This window comes from Abramis brama (assembly GCF_963993115.1).
Source record: "Abramis brama genome assembly, chromosome: 1".
In the NCBI taxonomy this organism is placed as follows: domain Eukaryota; kingdom Metazoa; phylum Chordata; class Actinopteri; order Cypriniformes; family Leuciscidae; genus Abramis; species Abramis brama.
In genome coordinates, this window is record NC_139963.1 from 61,832,500 (window position 1) to 61,846,341 (window position 13,842).

Consider the following 13,842-nt stretch of genomic DNA (forward strand, 5'->3'; position numbering starts at 1 on the left):
AACGAGAGAAGGAGATGGAGATGAGAGAGGAGAGCAGGTAGAGCAATAGCCTATTACATACTGTGCCCATAATGAGAATAACTTTATTACAATGGATTCCTATTTAACACAGATGTTCTTTGCCAATGACAGTGGAAAAATAATATGCCCCCGAACCCCCTAGCAAGATCACTTTTGGGACCTCTGCATTTATAAAACCCTGTGTACTGATATTGCACTGAATAGAAAATTATATTTTTGAAAAATACAATGAATTACAAGGCTGTACAGAACAGTGCACTATTGCAGACTTAGGCTCAATCCCAGTTCACCCCTTGCCCTTGGCCCTTGTCTCGATTCTCTTTTGGTTGGAGGGGCAGCACTAGGGGTAGGGGGAAGGGCCAGATAGCCCTTGAAAGATTGGGCCTTATACCCTCAGTATGGTTTAATTACATTATTTTAGTCAGTCGGGAACTAAAGTGGGCCGGTCTAAGGCATGAAACTCCAGGGCTGAAAATGAGTCCCACTCCGGCCCTGGACACAAGTATCATCTGGCGTGTGAGTGCGCCACGGGCAATGAGTGTCGTTTAAGGGCTACGATAGACTGATTGTTTAAAGATCATTTCAGAGGCCAGATGGTTGGCTTGATGCACAGGATCATCGATGCTGCGTGTGATATGAAAAACAATTGTGCTCGGGATACCAAACGTGTAACAAATCTCAAAAATGAAATGGATGTCGTAAGAGGCCTGACAAATTCATGGACTGATGTTACCCCAATGTTTTTTAACACCAAAGAGCCGATCGGTGTAATCCTCAGAAAAGTTCTGGATGTGTTCTGTGAATGTAGTGACGAGCCAGGAGTCACCGAAATACTATGTATCTGTATATTTGTATTTATATATTTGATCTCTGTGTGTCACTGCTGTCAAAAAATGCAATAACTGACATTGGTGAAATAGTTGAAAGTCTGGTCAGCTACCCTAGACCAAAACATGATAGCCTGCAGAGATTTCCTATTCTGGTAAGACCATCTGTAAATATCATTTATGTATGTAATGCCGGTCTACCATTTTCTTCACTACCTCAATGTATGAATGTATACTCAAAAGTATAATGTTGAAAAAAAAACAAAAAAAAAAACATTTATTTTGTGGTAATGTCTGAGCTAGTTAATAATTGTATTACAAAACTTATTCTTTAGGAGGTAAAAAAAATAAAAAAAATAATGAGTGAATTGTTCGCAATAAGTTCTGTAACAAACATTAAGAAAGTAGCTAGGATCTATTTCATTTTGCGCATGCTTCAAGTTAATTTTTCCTAAATATTAAGATGTTAAAGATGATTTCAACGAGCTGATCGACTCCGCTGTCGCCAGGAAAAATCGGCTGTCCAAGAAGCAGCTCGGCCAGTACGCAACCAGACGACCAAATGTCTGTGTAGAAAAAGAAAAAGGTAATCACTGAATATTACAGCAAATACTCTTATTACATCACAGATATTAGATCCCATTTCTTTAGCATGTCTCAGTGTGTTTTTGAGCTCTTTATACATTACACAAAAACTATGTTGGAGGTGTGATTTAACTGATACAATATTGCTTGTTGATGCATGCAATTTTAACCATGCAAATATCTAAATTAATCTCTGAATCATCACTGAATATATCTGAAGAAATAAATGGTCAAATTTTTGAAAGAAATTAATACTTTTATCAAAAGGGACAGTAAAGACATTTATAATGTAACAAACATTTACATTTCTAAAAACTGCTGTTATTTTGAACTTTCTATTCATCAAATAATACTGAAAAAAGTTTTTTTTTTCAAAGTTTCCACAAAAATATTAGGCAGCACAACTGTTTTCAACAACAATAAGGAACAAAAAGACACTATGATTTACTCAATGTAAAACTCAAGTTTATATTATGATATATAACAATACAGGATTTTGTGTGATACTGAATATCTTTGTTTTCAAATTTCTTTTAGTACACCTACGCCAATGGTGTAGTTTAAAAAGAGTTTTAGGAGACAGAGAGCAGTCGGATACCTTACCTATGCTGGAAGTGTAGTCTGTGGCTCCGGAAATGAGCTCAGGGGCTCTGTAGTACCGCGAGCAGATGTAGGAAACATCAGGCTCACCACGCACCAGCTGATTTGCACTGCAGGAGACGGACCAAATGCGAGAGACAGAGAGAATCAGACCAGAAATGACACCAACAACAGTGCACATCAAAACAGGCATCATTATCATCATAAGAACAATAATCATAATCATTATTTATCACCATACACTAATTAACTAGAGCCAAATTTAGTTCACTACAGAGGATCTTTGAGCAGTTTATAGTAAAGTCAGACAGATTCAGATCAGAACACTCAAAGTTAAATGTGTCGGATGGTCGGATTTGATCTGTGAAATAGTCTATTTAATTTAAAATAGACCTTAATTTAAACTAGACTGAAAAATGTCCTGGCTCTTCCCAGCTTTATAAACATATTATTCTATTTTTATGCTTTAGTAGAGTAAACAAGTTACATACAGCACCTTTACACTCAGATCTTGAAGAATTTGCAGTCCTGTGGCTCCCTCTAGTGCACAACATTGGTGGGTTATGAATCGCAATGATATGGATGATTTTTTTTTAATGATTACTTTTTACTGATAATATACCCACATTAAGCTCAAATTCACTAATTCGTGGAACCTTATTTCATGCTTTAACAGTTGAATTATAAACTTGCGATGAACTCCAACAACCTAGTTGTAAAAAAATCAATATACTTTTTATGTGATCATGTTGATGTTTATAGATGTTTTGTCGATTTTTGTACATTTATTATTGCAGACAAAATATGTTTAGAACACACAGGCATGAAAACATAATTTCAAAATCTCATGTAGACATCACATGTATGTTAAAATAATGTGTCGATTTAGGCTATAAGAACAATAAAAATTGAATAAATAAAAACAGAAGAATAATCAATATTAACAATTAAAATGGAGCTAAAATGTAGACTATAATGCAATTGAAGAACACTTTATAAGAGATGATAAAAATAAATAAATGAATAAGTAATAAAAAATAAAAACATTCTTATCATTAGTCAATTTGAAAGACTAAATAATGATATTCCAAGCAAAAATGTTTTGTAGTTGTGAACAGTATTTGGTGTGTCATTTTTTTATTTTTATTATTATTCAAAGAAGGAAACAGTCACAATGTATAACAAATAAACAAAAGAAAAAAAGACACAAGAGAGGGGTATATAACTAATCAGAAAAGATTACATATCAAAGGAAAATATTAAAAGACTTACATTTTTCAATTGTTTTTAAAGCCTTCTTGATACACGAGTCAGAGATAGTCCCGAAGTATTACAGTAACAAAGTAACTTATTACAGTAACATAGAAAAGTGGTTTCTGACCTGAAAAAGTACATTTATGTATATACAATTTTGTTAACAAAAAAAGATTAAGTAAGAATATTTTGTTTTTGTGTAATTGCTCTTTTTTCCAATGAACAATTCCAAACAAAACATTTTCCCAAAGTAGAGAAAAATCCTTATCACGGTTCTCAATAACACATTGGGAAAAAGTCTTTCCACAATAATTTAGAGTAATGGCAAAGCCAAAATAAACGCACTATAGTCTCTGGGTGCTGTTTACAAAAAGAACAGTTTGCGTTAATATCTTTTTTGAATTTCTTTAAGAAGGTATTAATGGGATATACACGATGGACAGTTCGAAAGGAAACCTCTCTTATCTTATTAGTAATTAAGTATCTATTAGGAATCAGCCAAACTTTTCTCCAGACTATATCGGGAAAAAAAGCTTTCCAATAAACGGTGACATTTGGAATTGATACTCATTCATTAAGAAATAATAGACGTATCAATCTAGAAGAAGTGGATGAAAAGCAATATTTCCCCACCAGTGTAAAATTAGGATCTAAAGGAGGTAAAGAAGAGGGATAGGGGATATGTTGAAACAATCCAATAACTCCAGATGGTATGGGCATCAAAAACAATAGCAAATTCTTTAGGGGTAATGGGAATGTTAAAACGATTAAAAAGGTCTTCATAGTTTAATAAATTGCCATTTGCATTTAACAACTGAAGCAAAATATCAGCCTCAAACCAGCGCTGGAAGAAAAGAGATTTGTTTTTATACACAATATCACAGTTATTCCATATAAAATTGTATATGCTTGTATATCTGAGACCAGCGAGAAGAATCTTCTTATTAAGTTTAGATAATTTAGCTGGTATTTTTTCAACATTATAATTACAAAGCAATAAAAAAATAAAAAAATTAACCACCAAATTTGGAGAAAACATAATGTGGAATGAAGTTCCAAACAGTGGTTGGATTTGTGAGAAAGTGTTAAGCCCAATTCATTTTAAGAGTATTATTAAATGTACAAAAGTCTAACATGTTGAGGACACCATCTAAATGAGAATTTAAAACAACAGATTTCTTGATGTAACGTATGCCATTTTTCCACATGAAATGAAATAACATTTTGACAATATTTTTGATAGTGTTGTTATCCACATGGAGCGACTGAGCAACAAATGAAAGAGGAGATCCTTCCCCTTTGGCAAGTAATATTCTTCCCCTCAGAGATAAGTCTCTCTGCAGCCATAAATAGGGTGGCCATTTCCATAACACCCAAAAGGAGGAAATTTAGTGACTCTGGTGTACTCGCAACTACAATACAATTTTGTCCATCATATCGATGGTATCATGATACAGTGATTCTGAAATAGCCTACTCTCTTCATCGCCAGACAATTTGATCTACGATGTATCTTGATGTACAGGTGAAACTCCAAAAATGTATTAAAGTAATTCAACTTAAAAGGGGAAACTAATATAGTATATAGACTCATTACACGCACAGTGAGATATTTCAAGCCTTTATTTGTTATAATTTTGATAATTTATGGTGATAATTTATATAATTTATGGCTTACAACTTATGAAAACCTTTTCACAATATTCTAATTCTGACTTTATGTTTTCATAAGCTGTAAGCCATAATCAAAGGCTTGAAATATCTCACTTTGCATTTAATGAGTCTATATAATATATTAGTTTCACCTTTTAAGTTGAATTACTGAAATAAATTAACTTTTGCACAATATTCTAATTTTTCGAGTTTCACCTGTAGACCAATGTGTAACAGAAGAGGGAAAAGTGTTTGTTCACAGTATTTGTATTTATTCAAGACATTGTGATGTCTGTTTCAAAAACTGACCACTGAGATGAACCTGTCTTGTGCACAGTGCCTGAAAACATAACATTTCTGGACTTCTGGAAATTACAGAAATACATAAATAAACATAATGAATGCGAAAAATACACATTTCAGTTCTTAACAAAGAAGTTCACCCTCTGCTCAGGCGACACCAGCTCCTCTAGGGTCACCATGGCCAAATTCATGCTCTTTTGTCCATTCCGGATTAAACGAGGTCTGACGTTTAGTTGGAATATTATTAATTATAGGGAAAAATTACATACATATCTATCAATTTGATTTTTACATATAGAGATACCTAGATACAATATCTTATCTTTAGTTGGAATATTATTAATTATAGTTAGGTTACAATCTTTAATTGAAAGTAGTTCACATTAAAAAAAAAAAAAAAAAAAAAAGACCAGTAGCTTTAGAAAATCTCTCGACAGTGCTGATTGCAATCGGGACCCTTTGGCACGTCTTTCACCATCCACTGTTGCTGATGACGTCACCGCTCACTCGCGCCGTCTCTTCCTCATTTCAGCGTCAAGTCTTCTGCGGTGAGGAGAGCAGTTCACGGTATTTCTCATGTTTACACAACCATCACACACACTTTATACAGTTTGATTAAGCGACAGACTCATTTCTGTATTGTTTTCAGCGATACTTGTGCGTCTTTTCTGGCGTCTTCCTACTGAAATAAACATTTAGTGCAGCAGCAGCGAGCATGAGGAGAATATGTTGAGTTCATTCAGACCTGAGCGATTTTGTGTTCGTTTGTGTGATTGTCTCGATGTTTGTGTGAGAACTGTTACTGAATGTAAAGTCTGTGAGGGGAATTGATCTCAAGTGCTGCTGCTGCTATTTTATTTCTGAGTCATTCCACGAAACCGGTAGGGGAAAGTGGGGTGAGTTGTGCCAGTTTTTACTCAAAGTGACTTTAAAGTGAGGACATGGCAGTAATGCCTTCAACTTAAGGATGTACATATATTTCAGGATGTGTTGCATCCCTGAGAACAATAACCTACTGGATCTGAAATAAATTGTTTCAGAAATACAGCTTTTGGGGAAAAAAGTGGTCTCATGGCACAACTTGCTATATGCTATATGACACAATCGTAATGCTATATGAAAGCAAGATAAATTCAATACAAAATTACTCATTTAAGGTTTATTTAGATATTGTCACCCTGGAATACCATAGCATGCGTTTTTCCTACTATGGTCAATTGCATAGGGATTTTGTATTGAACATAACTCTGGATCACAGTGTTATAGAGACAAGGGGGCGGGCTCATTTTACTCAGACGACCAATCAGTCTCTCAGGATCATTGTGAAGCTATCAAGCTATGCCCTAGCAACCATTTAGAGCACCATAGCAACACAATATATGATATTTGTAAATCATTTCAGGCAAAAAGGCTTTGACAATAGATGCCTGTTGACATAGCGCTGTCTGTCAACTATGTAACATATAAGAATAAAGTGACTAGGCTAATTTCTAAACATCCTATTGTGACATAGGCCACTTAAAAACAGAATAAAACTTCTCTTTAATAACATACTATATTTGTAATGAAAGCAACATTTTCCTATTAATCAGATGTCCCTCACACTAATTCAGTAATTGTAAATGTAAAGTTTACATAATAATTTTACACTTATGCTATACTAAAGTCTGAAATGGGGTCTTTTTGTGACAGCAACCTCATAATTTTTTATCAGTATCAGTATTCTTATGATTGTAAAATGTAGGTGTGACGGTGTTGAGACTAGGGTAACATGGTTGAAGATGGTAATGGGGTTGAAGAGACAAATAAGAGTTTAACATATAAATAGTTATTTTTTACTCAAATAAACTGTAAGATTTTCTATAAGCACTGTATTTCATTATGTAACCAAGAAAAACAATAGATATAAATTGCAATTGCAACTCAGTTTTATTAACCCGACTGCAGGAAAAACAACAATAACGTACAGTAGTATACATTAGAATATTATAAACTGACTGAATAGGTCATCAAAATAAAACATATAACTTGTGTGCTTTTTTGATGTGTGTGTGTGTGTGTGTGTGTGTGTGTGTGTGTGTGTGTGTGTGAGTGTGACGGGGTTGAGTGTGACGGGGTTGTGATTTCTTGCTTGAAAATGGCCACTGCTCTACATGTAGTGAATAACAGGAGAGCACATGGCATGTATGATATTAAGAAATCATATATATTGTTGAAATAACAAAGATCATTTTCACAAGTAATAGAATTCTATGTTTATTTGATGTAACAGGGTTGAGTTGTTGAGCTTGACGACCACAATATCATAATTCTAAATAAGTTATAGTTATAAAAGAAGGTGGTAACTTGCCTTTGTCTACACACAATGTTGTACAGAAGACTTATATGATGTTACTTCCTGTTATTGGTGTCACATAAGGATCTGTTCATTAGTTTTATGGGGGAGAATGATTTGTGTAACTAAGTGATTACTGAGGTACGGAACTAAATAATGTGATTTTAATGAATAATCATGAACTTAATTAGAAAAACAAACCTTACCAGCAAAAAAGCACAGATAGATATTCATGGGAATGGCAAAATGTATGGACTTTTTTCTAATTTTATCATTCATATCCCAAGTACACTTTCATATAAGGCCATGGGGGACATGACAAAATAGGTGGTGTCAACTGACAAAAAACGAGATCATTTCTAATATAAAGATAATATGTATGTCATTATTTTTCAATTTTATTAAAGGAGACATTTAAAATTGATACAACAAGCTTTTAAGAATAGATTTTGGTGACCCAATAGGTAAAATACACTTAAAAAGGTCAGAGGGACTCAAATCATACCGGTTTCAAATTTGTTAGTTACTTAAAATTAATTACACCCCTATTCTTTTTTGCAAAGGAACACATATTGATTTGTGCTGCTGTTTATTTTTAAAGGTTTTAGAATTATTGTCCATTTTGGTTTAATTTAGTTACAGCAATGAATGTAGTTATTAGAAAATTAAACTGTATTTCAATTCATGTGCATGATTGTAAAACATTGAAGGAGAATGAGCAGAATTTAGTTATTTATCTGACTCCATTAAAATGATTGCTAATCTTTAACCTCTTATTCTTTAAAGGTAAGGTAATAAAAGGTAAAGGTAAGTCTTTCTTGGAACTAAAACAGGATTCAGCCAGAATAATTTAAATTATAATTACTTTAGCTTTTATCATTAATAACAGGAAAGATTCTCAAAAGCCTTTAAAGCAGGCTAAGTTGTTTATTACAGCATGTTTAAATATATTGGCAGTAGAATGAAACAACATACTGTATAGAAAAAACTTTCCTTTTCTTATTATACCCTGAGCAAGGGATTGTTAAACATGATTGCAATATCAACACCGAAACCTAAAGACTATAAACCTGAAGGCAAATGATCAAGAGAAGAAGTACATTAACATATTCTCCTCAGTGCATGTTTCAAGCAGCAGTGCCTAGACTGTACATTACGATACTTTAATATCTCTATTAAGTTCAACACAATTCTGTTCAGTTTATAAGCTGTCAGATGAGACCAAACATGTTAGGAAACACACTAGTAGATCAATAGTATGTAGTGGGAAGAAGTGTGTTTGTCCTGTGAAGCAAATGGCACAGATGTGTGTTAGAGGTGTAAGAGACACATCAGTCCTCAATCTGCATAATGACGATTCCCTCGCATCAGATTCACAGCATTAGCATACTGTGATGATGAGGCCATTGACCCTCATTTAATTCGCATGAATGCTTTTAAAGTGACAACGGCTGTACTAGGGCAGTAAATGGGCTAGTTATACCCATATTCCACGTCAATAGTTCCTGTTTTCACCTCATTTATTATACTGATGTCTTCAGATCTCCTGTAAATTGACACTTAAAGCTCATTTCATTGGTGTCAACAGACTGAGGTATTTGTTGGCTACAAATATGTAAATTTATTTCTGTTCATGCTTTCAACTATTCTCACCATTGTTATTTATTTTCGAATTGACTTTACATTATTTTTGTTCTTTTCTGTATTTCTGGATATCTGCCTATATTTTAATGAAGAAGCAGGATAATGTTCAGGTTAGCAATAAAACAAGTTATGTATTAGAACCAGTTACTTTACCATAGACAGACAAATAAAAATACATGCTTATGTGTGATATTAAGTATAAAAACAAACTCAGTAACTGATATATTTTTGATTTTGGCAGATCAGCTCCTCCCACACAGCAATTACATCATCATTGAAACTCCTCCCACAGCAATCACATCATCATTGAAGCTCCTCCCACAGTAATTCTCCAATAAATGCTGTAAATTCCCATCAGCTTCAAGTGAAGACGAGCATCAGAGCATCAGGAAGAGCTGAAATCTGCAAAGACTGAGTTTATTAAAGAGGACAGTGAGAACATGAGTGATCCAGAACCCTGCAGAATGAAACACACTGAAGATCCTGAAGAACAAAGAGGTTGGTGTTTATTCTTCATTCATTCATGATGCTGAAGAACATTCATGTTAGAAACATTCAAGCACTTCATCACATTTAGATATGCAGTTAAACTATGAAATGGGTAAGAATGTTCTTGTTTGTTAGTTTTCAACAAATGGTCAGTAATGGGAGGGTTATACAATTTTATACTGTTTGTCAATATCAGGTCAAACTAAATATTCTAGCTATGTAACATCAATTTATATCCCGTTCACAATTTATTTGCAACAATGTTGCCAAAATGTTTGACATTTTTCAATATAGTTATCATTATAATTATATTAGCAATTAACAGAGTAAACGACAAACTATATCAAGTAAATTAACTTTCCAGAATGGTTGACAGGTTGTAAGCATAACATTCCAGATAAGGTTGTATTTCTTAAAAATAATATAAGTTATTACTATTTATTGAGATTATTCTTCTTATAATAACTTTGGTAACAGGGTTGATGAACACAGTCAATGCTACAGTTTGTGTAAAAACTGAGACAATGGATTGAGATTATTTTCCTGTCTTCCCATCATGCAGTAGAAAGAGCCCAGATGATGTCATTTCCTGTGTGTCACAGGTTTTAAGAAATGCTGTTTTAAAAGGAGGAAAATCATGTCAGGAGTAACAGGGTTGAGTGAAACATGTAGAACACATATAATGCTAATAAAAATAGCTAGTTTAAAACTAGTTAAAGCCGCGGCCAGTCTAGATTTTCTGCATGTGAAATTTCTACGGACACTGTAAACTTAAACTGAAACTGGTTTCACATGTGAATGAATGGAAGTCGGTGGAACAAAAATGTCTGTGTGACCGGCCCTCAGTAATTAAAAAAGTCTTAAGTAAAATAAATTAAATATCTAAAAGTTGGTGTGAAAATAGGGAAGTATTGTATATTTTAATTGTTTCATTGATCAAATGTAATTAATAATTCTCACTACAGAAATATGGGATTTGTCTATAATGTTTTAAAAAATTAAATATTCAAGATCGGTGTACTTCATTCATGATAATATTATGTAGCAGATGTCTAACATAATTTTATGTCCATTTGATGTACTGAAAATAAAAATTCAATTTGTATCTTTCATTTCAGACCTGAGTGAAGTGGAGGAGGAGAGAGAAGAACTGAGTGAAGTGAAGGAGGAGAGTGAAGAACTGAGTGAAGTGAAGGAGGAGAGTGAAGAACTGAGTGAAGTGGAGGAGGAGAGAGAAGAACTGAGTGAAGTGGAGGAGGAGAGAGAAGAACTGAGTGAAGTGAAGGAGGAGAGTGAAGAACTGAGTGAAGTGGAGGAGGAACATCATGTCAAACCTGGAGAAAAACCTTTGAGTCTCTCAAAGACTAAAAAGACATTTATAAAGAAAAGAGGAGCCAAGAAATCTTTCACCTGCACTCAGTGTGGAAAGAGTTTATCAAGCAAACAAAGTCTTGAGCTTCACATGAGAATTCACACCGGAGAGAAGCCGTTCTCGTGTGATCAGTGCGGGAAGAGTTTCACATACAAAAGTTATATTAATGTTCACATGAGGATCCACACCGGAGAGAAGCCGTTCTCATGTGATCAATGCGGCAAAACATTTCTCTCTGCATCAGAGCTGAAGTCACACCTGACAGTTCATATGAAGGAGAAGCCGCATTCATGTTCTGTGTGTGGAAAGAGTTTTTCACGGCTGCAATCTTTACATATACATGAGAAAATACACACTGGTGTGAGAGAGTACATGTGCTTTGAGTGTGAGAAGACTTTTACAAGAGCGGACAGTTTAAAACAGCACCAGAGAATTCACACTGGAGAAAAACCTTACAAGTGTTCACACTGTGACAAGAGATTCAGTCGATCAGAAAATCTGAAAACACATGAGAGGATTCACACTGGAGAAAAACCTTACAAGTGTTTACACTGTGACAAGAGATTCAGTCGGTCAGAAAATCTGAAAATACATGAGAGGATCCACACTGGAGAAAAACCTTACAAGTGTTCACATTGTGACAAGAGATTCAGTCGGTCAGAAAATCTGAAAACACATGTGAGGATCCACACTGGAGCGAAACCTTACAAGTGTTTACACTGTGACAAGAGATTCAAATATTTAATAAGTCTGAAAATACATGAGAGGATCCACACTGGAGAGAAGCCGCACACGTGTGATCAGTGTGGGAAGAGTTTCTCCATTAAAAGTGACCTGAAGCAACACATGAAGATCCATGCAGTGGAGAAACCACATCACCACAGTCTGAGATCACGGTGAGTAGTTCATCTTTATGTGCTGAGAAACAACACGATGAGTGAGAGGAAACTCTTGTTGGTTGATTGGTTTCTACTAACTCATGTTCACACCAACACAAAAGCTCAGTCCGATTTTCCGATTGTCTGTTCAGACAAATGCATAAAATAGCAGTAGATGCAAATTCACTCTCTCACTGTAGGTGGCGCTCCTGGAAAAGCAGAAATAAAGCACTATAAAAGGCAGCGCAGCACAACTTTCTGTTTCTGACACCGACTTGTCAGGTCTTCTTTGAGAAGAATGTGAAACTGTATTTTCATGTTTTCAAACAGCCGTTAATCAAGTATATTTTGGTTTTTATGTGTATGCAAGGCTCCTCATACAGTGCATGTGATACAGTTCATTACCAGAATAGTATGCACACCACTCGCACCTGTGCTTTGAATTGTATTGCTTTGCAGTAATCAGTTGATCCACAAGGTGAAACCAAACTAAAGGGACAGAACAAGAGACACCTGCATTGACAATCGATTGTGTGAGGGGGTCAAGAGATAGCCGTAACTTTAGTTTAAAGGAACACACCGACTTTTTGGGACTTTAGCTTATTCACTGTATCCCCGAGAGTTAGATAAGTCCATACATAGCTTTTTCATCTCCGTGCATGCCGTAACTCTGTCTGACGCACCCACCGCTAGCCTAGCTTAGCACAAAGACTGGAGGTAAACGGCTCCAGCTAGCATACTGCCTAGAGCCTTGCACGGGGCAAAACATCCAGCCCTAAACCGAGACCTGGCCCGTGGTGTTCAAGCCCTAATCCGGCCCCAGCCCAAAACGTCTTCAATTTTTCAGCCCAAACCCGACCCGAGACCAACATCAATATCACTTTAAGCTCTCTCTGACGTGTGCTGTCTCTGCTAGACGCACACACATACAAACACGCTACTCTGTAACATTTTATTATAGGCCTCAAACATATCTACCACCACCGACAATCATGCCCACAGATATTAATACAGACTGTCCATTACAGAAAAAGCATAGGCATGCAGTAGAGAATATTATATAGCCACATGTGATCCAGCAGTAAATAAATATTTATGGCCTACCTGTTTTGATGTTAAGTAACCGGCTACGCAGAGAAGTTACTATTTTTTTACTAACTAAACTTAATTTTACAATGAATACAAATCTTTACTATCTTTTACTCTTTGATTGCATTAAAACCATGTCAATCTGCAAAACAAAACATGGTTTCTGCATAAAATCCATTTTTACAGTTAATTAGGGATGTTTTTAAGGAATAACCACATCCACTTTAAAATCCAATATGGGTTTATATTTTTGTTAAAAATTTCTATTGTCTGAGTTGCAAGGTGTCAGGTCTGATGATAAAAGCCAATGCACAGGCGAATGGAAATGTTATGGAAATGTCAGAAGAGGGATGAAATAGGGACGTTCGCAAACTGGCACGGACCAACGTTACAAAATGTTAGTGGACGAAAAGAATAAACAACTCAAACCCGAAGACTCAAAAGTTTAACTAATTATTTGTGTTTCCTGTACAGGCTGGATAGCTCCAGCTCATGGGGATTTGATATGTTGAACTAACAACTCAGATCTAGAGGTTAAAACGACAACACAGCAAACAAAAATAAGAGTTACTAATGTTACTAATGGTTGAGGATACGTTAGGATATGTACCAAAAACTTTTAAGCTGGCTATGATTAAACAGCCTTGAATCTACCTTTTCTGTCAAAGATACTAGAAAAAGCAGTATCTTCACAACTATGTTCCTTTTTAGAAAGAAATGGCATCTGTGAGGATTTTCAGTCAGGATTTAGACCGTACCATAGTACAGAGACAGCTCTCATTAGAGTCACACA

At 35.1% G+C, this 13,842-nt stretch overlaps 1 protein-coding gene across 1 annotated transcript; it reads left to right on the top strand.

Annotated features, from left to right (window-relative positions):
• Nucleotides 1-9,590: 9,590 nt before the first annotated feature.
• On the top strand, nucleotides 9,591-13,566 carry LOC311081926 (uncharacterized protein; the record flags this gene model as incomplete). The annotated part of the gene is made up of 4 exons (XM_084112617.1): nucleotides 9,591-9,719; nucleotides 10,829-11,129; nucleotides 11,913-11,978; nucleotides 13,524-13,566. The coding sequence occupies exons 1-4, from the start codon at nucleotides 9,662-9,664 to the stop codon at nucleotides 13,564-13,566; spliced, it is 468 nt and encodes a 155-aa protein (XP_083968743.1). The 5' UTR covers nucleotides 9,591-9,661.
• Between the last annotated feature and the right edge of the window lie 276 nt (nucleotides 13,567-13,842).